At 32.9% G+C, this 23698-nt stretch overlaps 1 protein-coding gene across 3 annotated transcripts in view; it reads right to left on the bottom strand.

The window, feature by feature from the left end:
- LOC106871755 (uncharacterized) overlaps positions 1-23698 on the bottom strand; it is a 74129-nt gene that overhangs the window by 11356 nt on the left and 39075 nt on the right. For all 3 annotated transcript variants that reach the window (XM_014918390.3, XM_052968168.2, XM_014918389.3), the window contains 5 exons: positions 12450-12594; positions 10464-10647; positions 8770-8863; positions 6191-6346; positions 4736-4842 (listed from right to left, as the gene is read on the bottom strand). In XM_014918390.3, the coding sequence (XP_014773876.1) occupies positions 4736-4842; positions 6191-6346; positions 8770-8863; positions 10464-10647; positions 12450-12594 (686 nt within the window). The remainder of the gene's footprint in view (positions 1-4735; positions 4843-6190; positions 6347-8769; positions 8864-10463; positions 10648-12449; positions 12595-23698) is intronic.

The following is a 23698-nucleotide window of genomic DNA, read 5'->3' as shown; positions in this document are numbered from 1 at the left end:
ACTGGAGCTGAACTATAGCAGAAGACACATGTCCAAGGTGTCACACAGCAGGACTAGACTGGTGACCACATGGTTCAGAATCAAGCTTCTCAACCACACAACCATGCCTGCACTTATTTATGGATTTTGAATATTTATGGATTACTTAAATGAAAAATATTAAAGTAACAAGAAAGTATATATTAAATTCAGCATGAAATAAACCCTACTATTTTTAGATTTTATCATAGCATTCATCCATAGATTTCATTAATATCAATAGTATGGCAATAGTATATATATATTTTAGAACAATCACTAGAGATAAAAGCAACATAGGCAGCAATGATAATAATAATAATATTGTTATCATAGTGACAGAAAATTCTGATATTTTGGATGGTAACAAAGTTCACTAAAATGAAACTTAATAAATCAATAAACTGAATTATAAATAGCAACTCTTTGGAGAAGTAATAGGATCTTTCTCCTGCATCATATTTACTCAGATGAGGCACTATTTGGAATAAAACTGTTGGTGAAATTTTGGCAATGTAGTTGATAGTTGTTCATCTTATTATTATTGGTACAGTAACTATAAAAATGATGGGATTTATTTCTGCCTCCTTTCAGTAATCCTTAATGTTTTTGTTTTAAGCCTTGCTCTATTTTCTTTTTGTGTTTCATTTTGTCTTCTTTCAGTTGTTCTTTTTACCTCCATTCACTCTCCTTCATTTTTCTAATTGACTCCCTCCCATATTCCATTACTTCTCTTCCCCTCTATACATATAGATTTCCTTCTTTTCCCTTTCTCAATCAGATTCTGCCCCTACCTCTTTCTCTTCATTTTCCAATGTCTTCACCCACTCATTTTGATAACATACATGAACCTCTCTCTTATTTTGTCTATCATTTACTCATTCTCTATACTTATGTTATTTTATCACATTAACACTCTAATTCCCCAGCACCTCTATTGTAGAGTTCTATCTTTCTTCTCTTACTACCTCACTGCCCTGCCCGCCACTCTTATTACCATTCCTCCCAATATTTAATGATCTATTGATGACTGTTTGCCTCACAAGCTGCTGATTCCCAACCTTGTATGCTACCTACCATCATCATCATTTAACATCCATCTTCCATGCTAGAATTGGGTAATTGGATAGTTTGACAGGATCCAACAAGCCAGAGAAATGCATTTCATGGACTTTAAAAAGGTGCTCATAGAATTTAAATAATGACCAATTTCATTCACATACAAAGACCTGCTTTTCTCTAAACTAATTTACATTTGATTATTCATGCATAGTAACACTATACATACTGTGAGACATGAGTGCTTCATTTGTTTCAAATCACTATCATTCAGTATCGTAATTTATACACAAGTAATGTGTATGAATTACTTCACTCTGGAAGAGAAACCCTTATTTGCTTGCAAAAGTAACAGCTCCCTGAACATCTTTCAGCCTGTATTATTATGCTTTCAGCACAGCCATCAAGTGTTCATCAAGGTTCAATTCTCATTCTTCCTCTATTTATATAGTTCTCCAAGCTATAACAAGAGAGTGTGTAATACTAGCTGCTTGTGAGAAGTTCTATATGCTTATGAGGTAGTGCCAGGCATAGGAATAAAAGAGAGCTAGGAGTAAACTCAGCAAAGACTAAAGTTTTTGAAATGCGGAAAGAAGAGAGGACTCCTACACAGAAAAAGTAACTGGTAGGAACTCCATACAGTGTACACAATGTGAGCTAATGAGTGCTTAAGAAATGATAGCTAATAAGGACCTTGTGTATGGCAGACGTACAGTAGTTAGTAGTGAGAGAACTAGTAAGATAAATTTTTTTCAATGTTTGAATGACTCCATAGAAGTAGTTGATAGCATCTGTTACCTAGGTGACCAAATCAGCAGTTAAGGAGGGTGCTCTGAAAGCATTGTAGACAGAATAAGAACCGAGTCCAAAAAGTTCAGAGAGCTTTTACTTCTGCTGGTAATAAGAGAGTTCTTTCTTTGAGTAAAGGACAGATTGTAGATTGCTTGTATACAAAGTGCAATGCTGCATGATAGTGAGACATTGGCACTGAGACATGCAATTGCTGGAGAGAATTGAAGTATGTCCTGCTGGATGTATAGTATTTAGTATGTATGAATGGCATGGTACAAATGAGATTAGAGATAAACTGGATACAGACAGAATCAGATGTAATGTGAAAAAGAGAAATAACTGTATTGGTATGGATACATAAAGTATCATCATCATCATCATCGTTTAACGTCCGCTTTCCATGCTAGCATGGGTTGGACGATTTGACTGAGGACTGGTGAAACCGGATGGCAACACCAGGCTCCAGTCTGATTTGGCAGAGTTTCTACAGCTGGATGCCCTTCCTAACGCCAACCACTCAGAGAGTGTAGTGGGTGCTTTTACGTGTCACCCGCACGAAAACGGCCACGCTCGAAATGGTGTCTTTTATGTGCCACCCGCACAAGCCAGTCCAGGGGCACTGGCAACGATCTCGCTCGAAAATCCTACAGGAGCCAGTCAGGCGGTACTGGCAACGGCCACGCTCAAAATGGTGCATCTCATGTGCCACCCGCACAAGAACCAGTCCAGGGGCACTGGCAACGATCTTACTTGGCTTGCCGGGTCTTCTCACGCACAGCCCATTTCCAAAGGTCTCGGTCCGTAGTCATCGCCTCGGTGAGGCCCAATGTACGAAGGTCTTGCCTCACCACCTCAGCCCAGGTCTTCCTGGGCCTACCTCTTCCACGGGCTCCCTCAACTGTTAGGGTGTGGCACTTTTTCACGCAGCTATCCTCCTCCATTCTCACCACATGTCCATACCAGCGCAATCGTCTCTCTTGCACGCCACAACTGATGCTTCTAATGTTCAGCTTTTCTCTCAAGATACTTACACTCTGACGGGTATTCACATTGACATTACACATCCAACGGAGCATACTGGCTTCATTCCTTGCGAGCTTACGTATGTCCTCAGCAGTTACAGCCCATGTTTCACTGCCATGTAGCATGGTTGTTCGTACGCATGCGTCATACAGTCTGCCTTTTACTCTGAGTGAGAGTCCCTTTGTCGCCAGCAGGGGTAAGAGCTCTCTAAACTTTGCCCAGGCTATTCTTATTCTAGCAGCTACACTTTCAGCGCACCCACCCCCACTACTAACTTGGTCGCCCAGATAGCAGAAGCTATCGACTACCTCTAGTTTTTCACCCTGGAATGAGATAGAAGTTGTTTCCTGTTTGTTTGCAGTCTTTATTGCACCTGAACATCTGCCACAAACAAAAACTAACTTGCTAATGATAACAAATGAGTAAAGAAGAGTCAGAAAATCCAAGTGAGAAGAAAATGTGGACATCCAGGAAGACATGGGTTCAAGCAGTGAAAGCTGATCTTAGAATATTGAATTTCACAAAAGAGGTGACATCAGGACACAACAAAGTGAAATGTTGTGTTAGAGAAGATCTGTCCAACCCATGCAAGCATGCAAAAGCAGATATGAAAATGATGATGATGATGACGATGTATGTGTATTTGTGTATTCTTTTTCTAATGTATGTTACTAAAAAGCTGGTGTGCTTTGAATGATGTCCTTTGAGAGAATAAGTGACAGATGTTCTCACATCGCTACTGACATCAGAAATGCAATGAATTAATGATTGGCCTGTTGGAAACTTATAACCAACAATTTTATTATTAATAAATTGTGATGTAATATAAAAACTAAGCCATACCAATACAAACACATTATAACAATGTCTCAACACAATACAGATTGCTTTGAGTGTAAAATTGTATGTCCATTCATTTGTTCATTTTTACATCCATTTTTCTATGACAGTATAAGTTAGTTGAATATATTATTGAGGTATTGCTTTACAACCAGATGTCCTTCCTGTCACTAACCCTAACCTGATTTCAGGCAAGGGACCTATTTCTTATTTCTCATGTCTTTGAAGACACAAAGTGAGCAGAAGATTTTTTTGACAGAAGAAATAACAAGATCTCTGCTTGTAGTTCAGTGATTTTTAGAAGTTAAAATGTAAACAAACCAACACACACACACAAAATGCTCATACATACAAACAACAGGCTCCTTTCAGTTTTCCATCTACCAAATATGCTCACAAGGTTTTGATCAGCATGGGGCTATAGTCTTAGAAGATACTCGCTTAAGATGCCACAAGTGGGACTGAACCTAAAACCATAGTTAGCAAGTGAAAGTTATACAATTTTAACATTATTTTAAACACAGTCAATACACATGACAAAATAGAGAACATCCTGGGGAAAATATACACATAACAAATTTTAATTTTTTTGAAGTACATGTAGCCTTTTGTCTTGATCAAATCAAACTAAGTCAACATAACAAAAAAATTACAGAGAAGATACAATACAAAAAAATGCATACATATATATATATATATATATATATATATATATATATATATATATATATACACACACACACACACACACACACACACACACACACACATATAGACAGGCATACATGTTTTCACACATAAATATATTCAGAGGAGTTATTTTAAAAACCAATAATGATATAAAAGATGAAAGGAATCCTGACATCTGTAACAACTCATGTAACTCAACACCTTCAGAAAAACACTATTAATCAATATCTGTGGAGACAAAAATATTACCAAAAGATATTTTTACCTGCAAATGACACACAACAACAAATAAATACAATAAAAGTGTACGAACCTCCTTCCACTTTTGTTCGCAGCAATCCTTGTACACTGCTTGAAAAAGTTGGATTATGAATATGCTTGTTTTCCTCCTCCATTTTTGCATTACTTGAGTCAGTATCTCTGTAAATTAGGAATAAATAAATCACCATCATCATTTAGTGTCTGCTTTTCATGCTGGCATGGGTTAGATGGTTTGATTGGAAACTGGTAAGCCAGAGAGCTGCACCAAGTTCCAGTCTGGTTTGGCATGGTTTCTATGGCTGAATGCCCTTCTTAATGACAACCACTCCAAGAGTGTAATTGGTGATTCTTACATGCCACCAGCAAGCGTGCTTTTATGTGTCACTGGCACAGGTGCCAGTTATGTGACACTGGCATTCAGCCACAACGACGATTTCACTTGGCTTGATGAGTCTTCTCAAGCACAGCATATCTCCAAAGGTCTCAGTCACTTGTAATTGCCTCCATGAGGCCCATTGCCTCTAATAATAATTGTCACACATTAATCAACATGTAGCATAGAGATATGTTAAAGCATATTAGTAACATAATTAGGATAAGAAACTGAAATTTCTTTTTGTCAAGCTTCTCATCTTAAAAACTAGTCTACAGAATGGAAATTGAGAAGACAATATATATTAAAATTGGGATAAATAGAATTGTTAGAAAAAGGAAGGAATAATTTTGATGTAGAAAGGAATCATCATCATTTAGCATCTGCTTTCCATGCTGACAATGGATTAGATAGTTTGACCGGAACTGGTAAGCTGGAGAGCTGTACCAGGTTCCAGTCTGATTTTGGTGGTTTGTTTTCTATGGCTGGATCCCCTTCCTAATGCCAACCACTCCAGAAAGTGTAGTGGGTGCCTTTTACATGTCACTGGCACAGGTTATTATTTTTATGATAAAAAATGCTATAAAAGTTTGAGCAGAACCTAAATGGTTCACAACTATTAGAAAGAGATTTATGCTTCAGCAAACAGGACTGCCTTATAACTTAACACTTCATTTTAAATTCTTTTGAAACAACAGATTCCATTTTAAAATATATTTCTGCCTTAAGAAACAAGATTAGCTACAAGAAATCCTGGTTGGAAACTTAACATAAGAAGGCAAAGATCTTTTAAAATGTTTTATGAAATCAATTATATGGACTTTTTATATGGACCAGCACTGGCAAGGTTACCATATAGCTTGCCATTTTTTATATGGAGTTTACTATCCATTCTTTATAACCTAATAATACAAAGTGATCTTCACTGGAAAAAAAAACTAAACAGAAAACTGAAGTATTTTATCTGTAGCTAACTTGTTATGAATATAATATTTTCAGCATGGACCTAGTATATGCTGTGTAAATTTACTACCTTACAATAATCTATGTGTAGAAAGCAATTTTCAATTCTCCTTTTCAGTATTCATGCATATTTCATAAACATAAAATGCAATTGTTTTAAAAAATTATTACCTGGGTGAAAAAAGAGCTCCATCTCCACAAGGAGCAGTAGATATATATAAATGGAATGTTATATTGGTTTTAATCCGGCATATACTACGTTCACCTTTCTCGAAGAGATCATTGGGTACTTCTGCATCATACTCCAGTAAGTGTCTGTATAGATATCTGCAGAAAATAAAATAATAGTTTTGCATAATATTATCAGAAACATTTTGCCACCAATATTTCTATGGGAATTATTTCCATTTTAACTATCTGTTTGAATTTAGTTTATTATAGTCATATTCCAAATAAAACTCAAACATACAAACATACCACTTCTCATGAACAGACAGCTCTTTATTAATTTCTTAAAAGGTCTTATATTTTCTTCACCTGTCACACAATATAATTCAAATACTAATATATCAATACTGATTTATAATACAGATATATCAATATCTTATAAGCTAATTTACATTAAGCAAGTGATTAAGTATATAAGTATCTCAAAACAGATAAGCTTTCTAGGAAAAGCTATTACATTTTTATTTATTTACAATTTACTTCCTTTTGTTTTAGAGAAAATGTCTCCAAAGAAAAGAGTTTGTGATGCAGAATGTAGACACCAAATCTGCAGCTGCAGTAGTACTTGTCATCATCATCATCTGTTAATGTCCATTTTCCAATACTAGCATGGGTTGGATAGTTTGGCAGGAGCTAGCAAGCCAAAGGACTATGCCAAACTTAACTGTCAGCTTTGGCATGGTTTCTATGGCTGGATGGCCCTTCTAATGCCAACCACTTTACAGAGCGTACTGGGTACTTTTTATATGGACCAGCACTGGCAAGGTTACCATATAACTTGGAAGGCAAAGACCCCCTCAACTAAGAGGAGTAATGGTATTGAGGGAGGTAGCTTTGTAGCAGATGATGAGTAGTTAAACTATGATAGATGGACAGAAATAGGTGTCTTGTTGTAGAGGAAATACATGGTTATCCCAGCTGAAATGTGAGAGAGAGTTGAGGGGAGAGAGACAATGGTGAAGACGTGCCCATGCACACCCTCAAAATTCATTATTTTTCCAAGTTCAATTAAGTGGATTCACAAGTCTGTTTCTAGTCTTTTGATTACAGAAAGATATTCCTAAATGCTATTCTGCTATAATGTAAGAATTCTGATTTACTCTCTAGCAGTTGCAAGGTCATATTGTTCAGTTTGAATTATTTTGTGCTATTAAAACGAATGTATATATATATGAATAAAATTCAACCATTTCAAAGTTGAAATTATAAATTTCCCAAATTCTGATATTCATTTCATATTTTGATGCAAAGGAATACTGAAGCTCCCAAATGCACTACCCTGTACTATGAGGTGCAGTGAAATATATTGAGATACTGCAAACACTCCATTTTCTATTTGTTGTATCTTTCCCGGGTTGGAACAATGCCACAAACATAGTTGTTGCTGACATGATTTATTGGCTTGTGCTAAATTAATGGCATAGTAAAAATATAGACTTGGCTTTTTTTATATGTTTTGTTCAGCCTTGGCAAAACTTTGTTGTATAGGTTTTATGGATAATCTATTGTTATTCCTTGAATTTTCCTGTGTCCATTATCTTCTATAATGTTGTACGAGCCAAAGTTTCAGGTAATGCTTTAAGCTAGAGAACACTGTGAATGAAATACTGTGCCAAGTATGGTGAATATCAAAAATATTGAAGAATCAATACTTTTATAGAATATTACAGAAAATGAAAAATTCTTCCATTAAATGTTTTCAGACATGCATATATTTTTTATATTAAAAAAATAATGAAAATATTTCAATTGTTACATTCTGAAATCAAAGCTATTTGCTTTTGTTTACATTTTGGGAAAGCACTTTCTCAGTGACATGGTTATTCTTTACAATAAGATTCAGAAAGTTGTTTAATATCATTAAGCTAATTTGTTCACCTGCTGTTGGTAGGTTGTAGTCAAAATAACTGGAATCTTGATAAAATCTTTTTGAAAACAACTAATAACGTTTATCTTTTACTTGTTTCAGTCATTAGACTGCGGCCATGCTAGGGCACTACATTAATCAGTATTCTTTTGTATTATTTTGATAAATAAAATGTATAAAAGGACAACTACAGGGTATATATCTTTCCTTAAAATGATTAACAGAGAACCTGTCTTCTTTCAATCTTCATTCGAGATGATGACATGCACAACATAACTCAATGCATAAATTACAGGATTTGTGAGTCAAGATATACATTCAAATAAATAATGAACACTAATAATTTTACAAAAACGAAACTAATGACGATGATGATGATGATGATAATAATAATAATTCTTTTTACTAAAGGCACAAGGTCTGAAATTTGGGGGGAGGGGACTAGTTGATTACATCAACCCTGGAAGGATGAAAGGCAAAGTCAACCTCAGTGGAATTTGAACTCAGAATGGAAGGACAGACAAAATACCGCTAAGCATTTCGCCTGGTGTGCTAAAATTTCTGCTGACTCACCACCTTAAATAATAATAATAATAATAATATAAAAGAGTTAACAAAGCAAAACTAAATCTTAAATCTGATGGGAAAAACTTACCTCAGAAAACCTCGGCGTGTGATTATTTCAGCATGAGAGTCATTGACACTGTTGCCTTCCAAACTCAAATGATCACCGGTTAAACAGCGGTTACCTAAAGGTGTAATAGTTTTTCATTTATAACTTGAACAAGCAAACACAAAATACACAGACACATCAAAATAACTGTAATGCTGATTGCCAAAGCTAAACTAAATTCTGTTCTATGTTGCCAACTACATTTATTGTAGTAAGATTTCTATACACCAACCAGATCCATCTTTTCCAAATGGGCACCACCTGGTCGTTTTTTTTTGTTTTTTTTTGCTACACACACAAATATATTGCATGGCAAGATAGAAGTAACATGCTCAACTGTCATATTGCACCTCGCACAGATAATTGCTATAAAGAGCAACTTACAACATAATCTTAATTAAAGACTTTTAGGATACTTCAATGCATTCGACTGACTACTGCTATACCATAGGTCACAATAAGATAAGCTGATGCGAATTTTTCACAACAATACTTATTGCTTTAATGAACTATAAAACATGTCTATAGAAATATAAACATTACACACACACACACACACTTAACTGATTTTTCCTGGGTCTCTTTTAATCTCCTTTCCTCTCTTCTTTCTTTTCCCAGCCTCTTCTGGGCTTTCCTCTACTATCCAAGAAAGGACTATGCCAGAAACATATTTTTATTCTATAGGGTTTTTCTCCTTCTTTGAGCCTCTTGGACTTTTGCAGTTGTTTTTTTATTATTTGTAATTGCTTTGCTTTATCATATGCTTGCATGGATCTTCCATATTTATTCAACCAATACTTTGGATCACTTTAATTCTTGGATTATCTTACACTATAGGTATCATTGGATTACCATCTCAACTTACATTGGATCTTCATCATTGGTCACATACACACAGAGTTCCCCAGCTGTTTTTTGTCTTGCAAGTTACATGGCAACCTCACTAGTGCCAGTGGAATGAGAAAAGTATCCAGTACACTCTGTAAAGTGGTTGGCATTAGGAAGGGCATCTAGCTGTAGAAACCAGGCCAAAGATAACACTGGAGATAAAAGCAGCCCTGTACACACTTACAGACAAAGAAGGAACAGCTGTATATGAATATTTCAACTCTACTTCAAGTTTGGTCAACTGTGCACTTTCATTAACTACCCCTAACACCACTCCTTACAAACCCACTGATATTAATCACAAAATAATATAGGCCAATTTGCATGTTTAATGTCCTTTTGGCAGATAATTGGAATATTAACTGAGGTGATTCACATTAATGGCAAAGTTTCACCAGTAATTAATTCTAAATAATATAATTAAAACTATTTAAACAAATTATCATGTTTCAGCTAATTTAAGATATTACTGCTATCACTAAGACAAAATTAATGTTGAATTTATGCAAATGTTGTAAATATTCAGACCATAAAGGTAAAAAAAACAAAAGCACAAGAGTTATAAATTATATGTTAAAAGACAATTGCAGTATAAATTATTGATCACTGTGATCTTTTTTAGCAATAACTGTTAAAGGAAGGGATCAATTAGAGATCAAATTACTTAAACAATATTAAGTATCATTTGGAATTGATAATTTAATAGTATTATTCAAGTTATTATTACTAAAGAAGGTTAAAAGGGGTCAATAACTTAAAACCTTGATATGAACTTGTTCTTTACTCACCAGTTCCAACACTGATAACAATTCCCGTATCCGTTGGTGATCGCTTCATCACCAAAGCGGCGATTACTTTTCTCCCAGCAAGGTTCTCGGGGATTTGCAAGGCAATATTGTTAAATGCCTGGTGACTCAAGGCAGCCATTTTATCGAAATGTGTCATTTCTGCAGGTGGAATTGTTTTCAATGCCTATAGAGTAAAAATAGATTTAAAAAAATAAATAAAATAAGAATTAAAAATAGAAAATAAAGATTTACAAAGTAATTTATGGCTGTGAGGTTAAGAAACTTTCTTTTGCAACCACATGGTTTTGGGTTCAATCCCACTGCATGGCACCTTGGGCAAGTATCTTCTACTAAAGCCCTGGGCATTGTGAGTGAATTTGGTAAGCAGAAATTGTGTGGAAGTCCACTCTGTGTGTGTGTGTGTGTGCATTTGCTTCTCCACTGCTTAACAACTTGTTTTAGTTTATTTATATCCTCAGAACTTAACAGTCCAGCAAAAAGAGAAAGATAAAACAAGTACCAGACTTCAAAATAAATCCTGGGGTCGATTTGTTCAACTAAACAGTTCAAGACAGTGGCTGCAATCTGATGACAGGAACAACCACTGTAAACGTTAAGTTGCTGAATGAGACTGCAGATCTGAAGCACATATGTGCCTGAATAAATGACAGAGAACAACAGACACATTTAGTGCATCAGTTGTATCTCAATTTCAGTTAGTAGGCAACTGCAACTGGTTAATGTGTTATTGACTCAGTAGAGATAAAAGTATGAAGCCAAATTTTGCAAAATAGATATCAAAACAATAAGCCTTTGAACTACTCAACCAATTTCCTGTCAGTCTAATCAAAGAAGCAATATTTTGTAAGTTGTAACTGAAGTAGTCTGCTGAAGAGTGTGTAGGTATTGAGAAAGACTAAGAAAGTATGACCTCACAATATACAGACATAGTAAGGATAACAGCGTGATGATACATACATCATGCCTGATCAATAACTGATGGTTGCAATTAAGGAAGTTTCATGTCCCACTGGCAGTGGGAGAATAAATATAAACCAAAGCTGGATTAGCAGGTTCATATAATTGTCAAGTTAAATGATTTTTAAAAAGTTGTACTTTGACTCTGGGGTTTGTAAAAGATAAAATACTTCTTAGATTTCAATTAGTAAGGACCTCTGACCAAAAAGAAATTACATCCAAATGTCAAATGTAATTATTTTGTCATAATAAGCTGATTTGTCTGTTATTTTTGACTCCAAATTGGTTAACCTTACAATAGAAATCTTAGATAGTTTTTAATTTAGATAACTTTTGAAATATGAAGCCTTAATCCTTTGCCTGTCCTGTGTATCACATCTCCCTGTTGTCTATGTATCATATATGATACACATTCCCAATTTCTTTCAACAAGCAGAGTAACTTGAGACTTATGGAAGTAAAGTTTTATACTACTCAGAACAGTGGCAAATAGTAATACAGAAAGTAAAAGGGCTAAAAGTCTAAAAACAAGCATGGACATTTAGGCCAAACCTATGAAAATGCTTTGGACAGGCAAAGGGTTAAATCATGAAATTAGTTAAATAGTTGACACAAAATAGGTACATTATCTAATGATTCTTAAAACATATATCAAGATTTTTTGCATAACAAAAATCCTATTATCACATGTAGCAAGTTCTATTAGATTTTTTTAGTTAAAATTGCAAGCAATGAAAATACGTAAAATTACTATATGTAAAATTTATTGAAACAAAAACCCCATGTTTTTTCTTGTTTTTCTATTTCTAATTAATAACAACAGAAATTAGCTTAAACAAATGTAGGATGAAGCCAGTTTTAAACACATTTGGCCAGTGTTCTAAAATCAATATGTTTTTTGTAAATAAAATTGTCAATGAATAAATGTTATCTTTTGCATGTCAATGAATAAATGTTATCTTTTACAAACTGTAATATGAACACAACATTTTTCGGTACAATACTTACTGAGACGGTGTTCTCTAACTGATACTGTCCTTCAGCAATGAGAATGCGCAATGTCAGATCGGCTGCCTCTTTCTTACCATCCTTCTTACTGTTGCACTCCATACTGGGGAACTGGCGTTTACCAAGAATCACGGCGAATTTAAACCTGTGGCGAAGAGAAAAACAAAAAAACATTCTCAATACAATAACATTAAATGTTTTATTTATCACTTCAATCATTGCATATTTTTCAATAAATCACAAGAATAATTTCTAGTTTGTTTTCCTTTGAAGTATTTCTGCTGTTCATCTAAATGTTATTCAATCAATCTGCACAGATATGAAAATATGAACTAAAGCACTGAAAAAAAAAAAAAAAAAGAGAAGCGATTCTTCTACAAGCTGAGACCGCAAATGATTTGATTCCATGTTTAGGTAATTTAATTTCCCATACGTTGTTGTTAAACACCATTTCAGATATTTATAAATTCCTGTTTTCCTTAACATCATTGGCTTGATGCATATAAACTTAACCCTAGTCAACATTGTAGATATTGTAAGGTCTGCTAATGTGAAATAGTAAAATCCAAAGAAATTGGTGCTGGTCTGCAGTGGCAAATAGTAAATATAATAAAAAGTATAAAATAGTGAAGAAAATTTTATGCCATGAGAAAAAAGAGCAAACTAATGTTTCAAAAAGGATTCTTCCTTGAAAAGCGCTTGTGCTTATTGATAGATTGGGAGTACTGAGAGAAAAAAACATATAACAATAGAGAATCAAAGAGGAGGGGGCTAAAGAGAGGAAGAGAGAGATGATGAGGGAGAAACTAGCATTATGTGATAATTATTGTTGTTGTTTAAGTTGCATGGAATCTACTCTTCTGTCTTGGCACTGTTACAATGGTGTGTGTGTGTGTGTGTGTGTGTGTGAATACATAAATACACACAAACATACACAGATATAATCAATAAAGTGACACCTCCTAGCATACAAAGTTCTAATATGTTTCTTCACCTTAAGAAGAAAAGAAATTTACATGACACCAAATGCAGATTATAAGTTGATTGCAGCCTAACTTAAATTTCAGATAGTCAGTCTACTCTTATATTTTGTAACTGAGTTTCAGCATTGTAGTCAAAGATGGTTGGTAACATTTTCCTACTAGACAGCACTGTACACAATACATTTTGCATTGCTAAAAAAAAATGGTTTCTTTGCAGGAGTGTATTTGGAACATTAGTGCCAGTATTCTTCTAATTGTGGTTTGTTTCTTGTATCAGACCAAGTTTTATTTTCAGTGACATTTTGAAACAGGATTTTCCATCTTTCAGATCATTCCAGAATACTTAACATACTCTCAACTATTTCTTCTTTAATACAAAAATAAGCTACCAAGCTCCAGCTGTCTGTTGTGGCTTGGTTCTACAGCAGGATGTCCTTCCTAACACCAACCACTTTACAGAATGTACTGGGTGCTTTTTACATGTTACTGGTATGGGTGCCTTTTATGTATCACTGGCACAGGTGATCTTTACATGTCACCAGCATGGTTGTCCTTTATGTCTCGCTGGCATAGATGCCTTTTGTGTCACCAGCACAGATGCCTTTAATGTGTTGAGAACTCAATATAAGTCTGCTATATATTAGTTCAATCCCTTCTTTGTAGTCTTATTGTGGCATAGTCATTTAAGAAATGCTGCAGTCTTATGAAGTCTCTTGCTTCTTGAGGCTCTATTCAATAACTAAATTCAGCTCTCATATCAAAATGCTAACCTCTTTAAATAGTATGGCTCACATGACCATTTAGTTGAGTCACGTGACTCAGTAACTATGTCAAGCTTGCAAAACTACAATACAAGGAATCTTATATCTCTTCTTCCTTTTTTATAAGATATATAAAATTCCCACTATATATTCTTTTTTTCAGACTCACTGCAATTGGCCTGCAATTGGCCACACAAACTATGTGTGGTCACACATCCTGAATAGTCACATAGATTAAATGTAAGCACACAGCATGTCCAGTTATACAGACCAAGTATACAGGCCTGTTTTCCTTTCTTTCTTTTTTCTCTCTTTTAGTAGTCATAGCCAAATTACTTGAGACTGATTAACTTCTAGCACATACAACCCTAGCCACTACTTTTCAGCACGTTCTATTATTTTTCAATAAAAACACATCTGAAAGTATGCATCTTAGGTAATCATAAGAAACTATTTATTACATTATTCCACAACAGGTTTCCCATGTATTTATTAAAACTTCTTTGTTCTATTGATTAAGTTTACTTTCCTCTCAGTACCTAGGTTTTTGACTGCTGCTCCTTTCTTCCCTTTTTTTTTTTTACTTTCTCTTTCTTTGTCCATCTGAAGACAAAGTGTTTACATAAGTCTAAATATATAGTATTGACTAGAAATGTATAGATATGTTCATGCATGAGTGTATATCTGTGTTTGTTTATGCCTGCACTTCTATGAAAATAACAAGCTAGAATGGGTGATGTTGTCATCTTTCCTGTTGACAAATTGTCCACTGGTCTTGCACCATCAAAAACATGTAGAATAAGAGATCCCTTGAAAAAGAGGTGAAGGTTAGCAACAGGAAGGGCATCCAACTATAAAACAATGCCTCAATAATAATGTTTGTCTAACCCATGCTAACAAAGAAAAATGGACACAAAAACAACTAAATGAACAAATTTTCACATATTTCCTCTTCACAACAAAGGCAAGCTGCCATAGTACCAACAATGCTTGAAGTACATTTTGATAATGTGCTGGACACACTTTGTTAATATTCCAAGCTGCAACAGTATTACAATTGCTTAATGTGTTGATTTGCAAAGGAGTCAGATGTTTCTTGTGTCTCTCTACTGTTATAGTCAGAGACCATACATTCTTCTATTGATCTGAAATACATTTATCCCAGTTCACAGCATCTGTTATTACCTATAATACTATACTATATTACAAAGTCTTCTCTTTACACTGCCTGTAAAGAGATTTCAATAGCCAGAAATGACTTTCATTATGACATACTTTAAATGCTGTGAAAAAAAAAACAACAACATTTAGTCGTGTTTTAACCTGCAACAAAAGACAAAGCACACATGTTACACACCATCATTTTCTGTAAGCAGACCAAAGAACTCATCGGTATTAAACAGTAATATTAAGAAACTTCAATGCTGCCTCCTTCAACAATAATATTGCCAATGATGTTATTTTTATTCACTCTTCACATGCATAACTGCACACACACACACACACACACACACACACACACAACATATATATCCATATGTATCATGCAATCATCCCCATCTTTATCATCTTGGATTTATGAAATAATTTTCCCTGCTGAAAATTAAACCTAACATCATCTACTGCATCCTAATTTCCTTGACCTAATTCTGCTTCATGCATTCTTTATCCCCATCTTGCAGCTTCTTTTTTCATCCAACAATATTGATGTTACATGCCACACTTACACATACACACATGAAAATACACATACACAAGAAAAACATATATAAGTAAATACATATACATATTAATGCACTGAGAAAAACAAGCTATCAGAAGATGCCATATAAGGGATATCTGCAATGATTCAAACACTGATTTGAAGTTAATAGTCATAGAATAGGCAAACTAAGAAAATTATGGATTGAAATAATTGGACATATTCTAAAAATATTTATATCAATATAAGAATAGAAAAATGAAAAGGCATAAAATATGCTAGCATAGAAAAAACTAATAATACTGAAAACATCTACTTATACATATTTGTAGCATAATGAGTAATTAGTTAAACAGCTAGCTAAACAGAGTGATACATAAATTCTCGTCATATCTGGTAATTTTTATCTTTCATCAAAACTGGTTATTATTTTTGTCTTTCTACAGCTTCTGCTCACAGTTTTTCCTTCCCAAACTCCTTTCTAGCTCATTAATTTCTAATGATTCCTTGATAGGCAATAAGAATTCCTTAATCTTTAGTAGAACATACAGAAAGTGATAAAGTCTCATGTATTAATTCTGCTTTTATACACTCATCAGGCATACTAAACAGCACACAAAAATTTTACATCTTCCAAAAAAACTATTTTTTCTCTGAAATTCCTCACATACCAGTACATTTTTACCAAACACTAATTCCTCATTTCAAATTCAAGCTGATGCTGTAACTAATCTTTTATGCTAAGAAAGCTTCTTCTTTGGAATGAAAAATAAAAATGTTTTCCTCATGATAGATTTCAAATGCATTATGTCATATATAAGAACAGAACAAGAAAGAGCAACTAGGATTACAACTCTCCTGTGAGAAAACACATTTTCAGTAGATACTGAATATAATAGGAAGAAATGTCAAGCATATGATGAGGAGAGGACAATTCAAAACCACTGAGAACCATAGGATTTGGCTGAAGCACTTGCAAAACAAGTTCAAGAACCCTGAAAAACCCATCATGCCTTGCTTCTCTTATGAACAATAAGAGCCAAGTCAAGCTGCCTCGTTACTTCTCACAGGGTCAATACCATTACAGTAATTAATTACAGGGTCAATGCCATCACAGGTAGTTAAGCTCAGATGAAGGAGGAGTCTGTTCCAACAGGACTCTGCTCTCTGCCACATGGTCCTCATGACCAAAGGAGAAGCTGGCAGAGAGCTTGCATGGTCATGTGACCCCTAACATATGGTCCCTTAGTTCTCCCATTTTGAACCCCCTACTACAATATGTGGGGAGTCAGCAGAGAGACCAGCAACCCAGGGTAAGAAGGATTTGTCATAGATTACTGTTACAGGTGTAGGGTGCATGGGTGGAACCCACTTGATCTGCTTTGCCTTCAATTGTTACAGTGGGGCCATCAATGGGGATAAGGGTGGCTTTGTTGAACAGTAATTTGGAAATCACAAAAAAAATATTGATTGACTTTGCTTTCCTTCTATCTTTAATTTAACAGGCTACACAAGAATAAAGAGTGAAAGCAAAACAATTAGTATAAATCAATAGATTGTAATTTGCACTTCAATATAGTTGCACAAAGTTAATGTCATTTGTTTCCATGTCTGTTTTTCCGTGTTAACATGAATTACATGAATATGTTATTGGGGCATTATTTTACAGCTAGATACCCTTCCTGTTATTTTCTTCTTCTTTAACCTTCTTTTTTTTTTTCAAGTTTCTTATTTCATGTCTTTGAAGTTTAAAGCCAGCAAATGATTTTTCACAAGAAAACAATGTAACTGCTTGTAGCTCGTGATTTTTGGAGACGTGTAAATGAGAGAGCAAATGTAAACAAGTACACAGATACACATGCACATGTACACACACACAACAGATTTCTTTCAGTTTTTGCCTATTAAATCCATTCACAAGGCTTTTTATAAGTTTATTCCTAAATAAGCATAAAAGTTTAAAATAACAAAAAAACTGTAATTATTTTTTCATCAAACCTAAGAAAACCATGTATGGTCTTCTGTTATGACTAACAATACAATAAAATCTTAAGCAGATCTAACAGCTAATTCATTCAAGAACCAGTGCTTGCAACATATTCATTCATTCTGTAACCCAATTAAATATAAAGAAACAACTTTGTCAGAATACATTAGGAAGCTTAAAAGCAAAAAAAAAAATTATTTGCAATATTATATGGAATTTAGATTGCAGAGCTAAAGTGTCTAAAAACCTCACATATACCATATGTGCTATGTAAATTGGAAGCATTTGAGAGCCAGTTTCCCAATATTCCTCTATTAAAAAAACATTCTGAACAGATTATGAACAGCATGCATAGAAGTTATTGAACTCTAAAATTTTTAAAACTTTTCCAAACTCAAGTTTATATGGTCGTTTTAGTTCTTCCTTTTCTTATTTTTCCTTTTCATTTTTTTTTCTTTATGCATTACATATATTATGAAATGATTTCAGGAACGTTATATATCTAAGTATCTGTATTAAACAAATGTGTAACATTTTACAATAAATAATATTACATCGATAATATGTTTTAGATTCTAATTGTCATGTATTCTTTTGAATAAAAGATATTTCTATTACATAATATTGGTCTTTATGGCGTAATGAAAAGAGATAACATTATCCATACATAAAAAGACGGAATTCATTCATTGTGGCAAACAGGATTAAAAAATAATGACAGTTTGAAAGGTAGGACAATCTCCCTTATGTAAACAAAAATAACATTAAAATACTATGACAACAATATTTTGTTTTTGTAATTGATTTAAATATAATTTTGAAATATTTCAACATTCAGTTTAGTATCTATTTCAAAAGCTTAAACATTTAATTTGTTTCGGAAAAAAACAATTTTATTAAGTTGCTTTATTTATACTACCATTTATATTTTCATAAAAACATTGGTTTAATATCTCTTATGGAAAAGACTATATTATTAATGTACAATTAGAAATGAAATTTATTGTGACTATTCAAACCATGATTTTATATTATTCTTGTAAATCAGAACTTTAGCATTGTAATATATTCTTCCTAGCTAATATTAAACCTTTTTGATACCAACCAATTTGAGCCCCCCCACTCTTGGTTCTATGATATAAACTTCAGATTTTAAAGTGATCTACATTAAAACTTACCATCAAGGTTTCACATAAATTTACATTTCAAACATCAGCTTAATAATGCCGAAGTTATTTTATTAAATTCCTCATTATCTTTAAAACCAATTAAAACAACAAGTGTAATTCAAAAGAAACAGAGTAACAAAATGGTTAAATATGTAATAAAATAAAATATTTTTCACACATTTCACTAAGTATAAATATTTATATATTATACCACATAACATTTATGTTATATTTCTAATAAGTTAACAGTCTGTTTACATATTTGAGTATTTTTTTAATAGTTTTGTTTTTTCACTATTTCCTTTCACTCACTTCAATGTTTATCCCCCAGTTCTTGATATAAGTTATAAATTAGTTGCCTTGCTTACAGATTTTATGTATAAGCAATGTTTTCAAATAAGTATCTTATTTTACTATAGTACATTTATATATAGATGGAGAGAGCGAGAGTATGTGTTTGTGTTGAAGAACACTAAAGTATGGTATAAAAATTTGCCAAGTAGTGAACAGATAAATCAAACAGCTGCATATCTAACTGAAACACATTGGGCAGGGAGACTACCTACAAATAATTAGAAATGGAAGGTGAGATTCTAAAGAAGGAAAAGAAGTTATCCATTTCAGAAAAAACATAGGTTTAAAATATTTCAGAGTTCTAAATGCACTACATCTGCAAAGAAGGACTAGTTAAGAGTGTCTTTAGTGTAATTGGCATTAGGAAAAAAGATTCTATATAACTCAGGAGTACATATATTGCATAGCTTATTATCATAAGTGTATATCATATAGTGTGTGAAAGAACTTTCCAAATGATTTTGAAAAGGAATAAGAATTTATAGAGACTAAATATGTGATGATAATGAAGTGACTGTTCACATATTAGAGTTACAAAATAAATGTATGTTAACTATTTTTAAGGAGTTGGCAGTTAAGACAGTAAGACAGAGAGGAAAAATTGGTTATGACTAAAATGCAATAGACAAAATCTTTGCCAAACAATTTCCTGGAGAAGGTAAGTAGTAATATTTGTAAATTTACAGCTGCAAGAATTTTGTTGACCTTGTCGACTTTAGTTAAAGCAACTAATATTCTGGAATGCAATGCAATGCATTAGCGAGAATAGATGTCATCATAATTGAAAAGTGTGTAATTATGATCAATGATGCTGATTTCTTGCTTTGGATAAGAACAATACTATAGGATAGAGATACTAAGCAGGCAGTCACATGACAAATTAAAACTATTTAAAATGAGGGAATATCTCAATAATTATTAACAAATATTTAACTGAGGAATGAAATTTTTTAATATCTTTATACTAATCACTTTATATTACACTGTACTTGGGATTATAATCAATCTTAGCAGAAATAAGACTCCAAGACTTAGCAGAAATAAGACTCCAAAGAATCCAACCCCAGATGATGTGCATTACAAAAATTCCACATGTGTCTAAATCACCTTTACTATTATATTAAAACTCACGTATATCATGAATAATTAATTTATATCGATTAATCACTGATTAATGCTGATCAAAATTGCTTTAATACTTACTTTAATAAAAGTATGAATAAAATAATAAAATACATCAATCTCTGCTCAGTAATCTGGTTTTGTCATATTGAATAAAATAAATCAATCTCTATTGAACAGTCTGGTTTTGTCATAGCAGCATTATCTAAATAAATTCTATTGTAAATAAAGAACCTATTATAAATAAGAATTTCAATAACTACAACTCAACTATTTACATAAGAATACACTATATTTACATATATAGTTCTTTTAAGCAGTAACACAACAGTAAACAATAGTTAGTGAATTGATACGTTTTATAAATATTATATAACATAAAAGCAATTTATTTAATAGAAAATATTAATTTACAATAGTAAATTAATATTTTCTATTAACAGCAAATAACTGTTTATAAAACAGAATGTTATACTCTAGTATTCTTTTAAAATCGACTGTTAATTAAAACTGAGTAGTAAACAGTATACAGTTAGTTTTATTTAGATTAATCTTCACTGAATCTTAGGTGAAGACTTAATAATATATATCAGAAAGTAAAACAAGTGAAAGTTCTATCCATTATGGGAGTGCAAAATGTTTAGTTCATGTGTAAAAAGGTCTTGTTCATGTGCAGTATAATTAGTAGGTGGTGTAATTAATAAATTAATATGATCTAACAGCATCCTTCTTTTTAAATACATTATTAATTAAACCTATTTTTCTCTTAATTAGTGGCTAAATAAAAAAGAATTTATGAAATCAGGAGTTACATAGAATAACCTTCACTCTAATGCCTTTACACACACATACAAGTGCTTATCTCTATGTCTCTATCTGTGTATGTATATATATATATATATATATATATATATATATATATATATATACTTACATTGTTATAATTTTTAGCATCCATTTTTCTATACTTGCCTAACTCAGACGGAATTCATTAAGACAAATCTTCAACAATCAGGTACCCTTCTTGTTGCTAACTCTCATCTGTTTTACAAGCAAAGTAATATTTTTGGAACTGAAGGATGCCACTTGTATGATGGTGACACTCATTTACAGCTATCATGCAATGTAAAGACAAGAAGGTGTACACATGCATGTGCACACACACACACACACACACACACACACAAAACAGGCTTTTCAGTTTCCATCTACCAAATCCACTCACAAGTCTTTGAGTAGTCTAGGGCTATAGCAGACAATGCTTGCCTAAGGTGTTTTGCAGTGGGTCTAGGTTTGAAACTAGTGATTCAGAAGCAAACCTTTTAACCATACAGCCATGTTTACCACATTCACATGCACAAACAAGTTAACTGGACACAAAAATACAAATATACAGATTAATATTCCAAACAAAAAAAAAAAAAAAAAAGAAATAAACATTGTGGTAATTATCAGAGGAGTGTAGGATATGTCTTATTCACATGTAAGTATTATATGTCTGTAAGAGAAGTTTAGTTCATGGGCTGGATAAACAGTTGGTGGGGCAATTAGAAAACATATAATATATTAACCACTATAGTCATAAAAGTATTATTAACCACCAAAGTAGAAGTATAATTGTTACTGTAAATACGTTTTACATATTCTATGGTTATGTGAAGCAATTCTTTCCAAATTCTCATTAAGCAGAATCTTTGCTTCTGCAGTACACAAGTCACATGATGTTTTGTTTCCAATGTAAGATTTTCTTTTAGCCAGTACACTCCATTCAAAATCATAATGTGTGTTTGTGACTCTAAGATAACATAAATATCCGAATTTTTTTTTTTTAGTAGGGTTCCTAAATGGGTCTATGTGTTGGTAGTATCTGAATATGAATTTAGTTGTGGGTCAACCAATCCACGCTTTATGGCAAATACTAGTTTTAATCTGACAGTTATACACTATTTCCTTACCTAAGCAGTTGTGAAATTGCAGTTAGTATTATTACTTGAACTACTTGAATTTAATTTACCTGTGTTGAATCATGTAATATTCTAAGTTACATAGTAGAGTAGGATAGCTTTACAATTTATATTGAAAATTTTATAATATTTGTGCTGATGGGTAGTGGAGAAAATACTTAACTAAGTAAGCAAAAACATTTTAGCTACAGTATGGAACAACTGCATAATTATGAGGATTACATAAGAATGATTTCCAGACAGGTTTCTATTAATCCTCATTAAAGAGTGGGCTATGGGTTATTTTCTCCACAAGTGTTTCTATGCTGAGTGTACAAAGAAACACCCTGCTAAAAACACTATGAGCCAGAAACCAAAGTAAACCTGAGTTCAATGGCAGCTGGTACTCCGAAGTTACTATCAACCTTTCCTTGTAAAAATTAATATAATACACACACACATAAATATAAATATGCATAATGAACCAGCAAAAAAATAAAGAAAGAAAAGTACATAGAATTCTGGAAAAAGGTAATCAATTCTTCTCAACCCAAGAGGATAAATCTTTCATCTTTATATATGATGATAGCAATGGAGAATACAAAAAATTTAACAACAGAAATTTCCTACCTAAAAATTACATTGAAAAATCAATCCATCACAAATTTTTACTTAATATATCCTATCAGCTACAGACTTTTGCTTTCAACAAAATAAAGAAACTTTGTATTTGTGATAAGAAAATACTGTTGTCTACACAAGAAGACAACCTTCTTAACATTTCACATGTCTTAGCTCTGCTCAAAATACACACCTGAATTTCAGCACAAAATTCCTCCTTAACCCTTTAGCATTCAGATTTCTCTATCAAACGTAATACTTAACTATTTACATTGCTTTGAATTAATTATGCATTACCTTGCTGTTCTGAGATTTTGGTGATGTGATTATTTTAAAAATAATTGTAGTGTAGGTGTAAGAGATCAGAATCTAGTAAATTTGAACATAAAACAGGTTGAATATTTTGACCAGATATGGGTTGTTTAAATGCTAAAGGGCTCAAGAAAAATATCACCAAAACAGAAAGTTGAACAGGAATTACTTTATCATTCCATCAAGACTCTTAGCAATAAATTACAATTATTCTAAAAATAAGCAATCACTTAATGCACTTAACAAGAAACTTAAAATACCGCTATAGGATCTGAGAAATAATGATAAAATTGTA

Source organism: Octopus bimaculoides, chromosome 5 (genome assembly GCF_046866305.1).
Source record: "Octopus bimaculoides isolate indiv1 chromosome 5, ASM4686630v1, whole genome shotgun sequence".
In the NCBI taxonomy this organism is placed as follows: Eukaryota; Metazoa; Mollusca; class Cephalopoda; order Octopoda; family Octopodidae; genus Octopus; species Octopus bimaculoides.
This window is presented reverse-complemented; position numbering and strand designations above follow the sequence as displayed.